The 1772-nt window shown below is 44.0% G+C and overlaps 1 protein-coding gene across 1 annotated transcript; it reads right to left on the bottom strand.

The window, feature by feature from the left end:
* Window positions 1-362: 362 nt before the first annotated feature.
* On the bottom strand, window positions 363-1287 carry LOC102775262 (olfactory receptor 7A5; the record flags this gene model as incomplete). The annotated part of the gene is made up of 1 exon (XM_006766835.1): window positions 363-1287. A coding segment is annotated over exon 1 (925 nt), but the record flags the coding sequence as incomplete, so codon positions are not given.
* Between the last annotated feature and the right edge of the window lie 485 nt (window positions 1288-1772).

Here is a 1772-nt window from a genome sequence, read left to right as displayed (position 1 = left end):
AAATTCAAGGACAGAATAAAAGGAACAAGTCTGGCCCAGCCTGAGTTTCCCAGTGGTTGAGCGTCAACCTATGAACCAGGAGAGCTCCGGTGAATTTCTGGTCAGGGCATATGCCCGGGTAGTGGGTTTGATCACCAGGAGAGGGTATGCAGGAGGCAACTGATCAATACTGTACTCTCATCATTGATGTTTCTCTCTCCCTCTCCCTTCCTCTCTGAAATCAATAGAAATATGTTTTTAAAAAGCAAAGGAAGCAAGTCTGAAAAACACAATGTGACTAAAGAGTCACAATTTCTGGTTTCAAGTTCTGTAGCCCCAAAATAAGGGCAGTTTTTATCTCAAGATGATTGTCCCCTGTGTACCTGCCATCCCAAAGAATCTCTGCAGGGCCCTCTTTATGTCCCTGTTCCTGAGACTGTAGATGAAGGGGTTCAGCATGGGTGTGACCACCGTGTACATCACTGAGGCTGCTGCACTTGAGTGTGAGCTGTGGGTAGCAGCAGAGCTGAGATAAACTCCAATACTTGTACAATAAAATAAGGACACAACTGAGAGGTGAGATGCACACGTGGAAAATGCTTTATACTTCCCCTGAGCGGATGAAATTGCGTGTATGGAGGACAGTATCTTAGAGTAAGAATAAATGATACCAGCGAGGGGACCACCACCCAGTAGCACAGTTATAAAATACATCACCATGTTATTAAGAAAGGTGTCGGAACAGGCAATTTGAACCACCTGACGGAGTTCACAGAAAAAGTGGGGAATTTCTAAGTCTGAGCAGAAGCGCAGACCAAACACCATTAAGCTTTCTAGCAAGGAATTCAGGACACTCATCATCCAGGACACCAGAATCAGCAGTCCACAGAGCCGGGGGTTCATGATAACCATGTAGTGCAGGGGGTGGCAGATGGCCACAAACCGGTCATAGGCCATCACGGTCAGGATAAAGTTGTCCAACACAGCAAAGAGTATGAAAAAATATATCTGGGTGATACAGCCTTCATAGGTAATAACTTTGCTTTGTGTCTGGATGTTCCATAGCATCTTTGGGACGGTGGTGGAGGTGAAACAGATGTCTACCAAAGACAAGTTAGAGAGGAAGAAGTACATGGGCGTGTGGAGGTGGGAGTCTGAGCTGACGGCCAGGATGATAAGCAGGTTTCCCAACACAGTGACCAGGTACATGGAGAGGAAAAGCCCAAATATGAGGGGCTGCAGTTCCAGTGCCTGTGAAAATCCCAGGAGAAGAAATTCTGAAATTTGTGTACCATTGCCTGGTTCCATGTGTTGGAGATGACTACAAAAAAAAAAGTATAATTAATTTTCACATTAGTATGCATTACTGAGAATAAATGACACTTTTATATTTTAGAGTCAGGAAAATAATCTCCATTTTTGTTGCATGATCTGGCTCCCATTAATGTTGGCATTCGTCATTAGAATTTCCTTTTCTAACATCTACCTGTTCTTCAAAGGTAATGTATACTGCTGTTTTACTGAGGATATCTTTCTTGCATTTGAGACATATATATTGACTATAGACTATGTTCTAGGCACTGTTCAGAGTATAGGATGCTGAAAAACAGAAGTCTACAAACTAATGATGGAGCAATAATATCCTATATAATAAAGAGGTAATATGCAAATTGACCATCATTCCAACACAGAAGAGGCCGCCCCATGTGGTCAAAGGTGGCCACCCCATGTGGACACAAGATGGCCAGCAGGGGTGGGTCGTTGTGGGCAATCAGGCTAGCAGGGGAGGGCAG

The sequence above is a fragment of the Myotis davidii genome, unplaced genomic scaffold (assembly GCF_000327345.1).
Source record: "Myotis davidii unplaced genomic scaffold, ASM32734v1 Scaffold12662, whole genome shotgun sequence".
NCBI classification, from domain to species: Eukaryota; Metazoa; Chordata; class Mammalia; order Chiroptera; family Vespertilionidae; genus Myotis; species Myotis davidii.
This window is presented reverse-complemented; position numbering and strand designations above follow the sequence as displayed.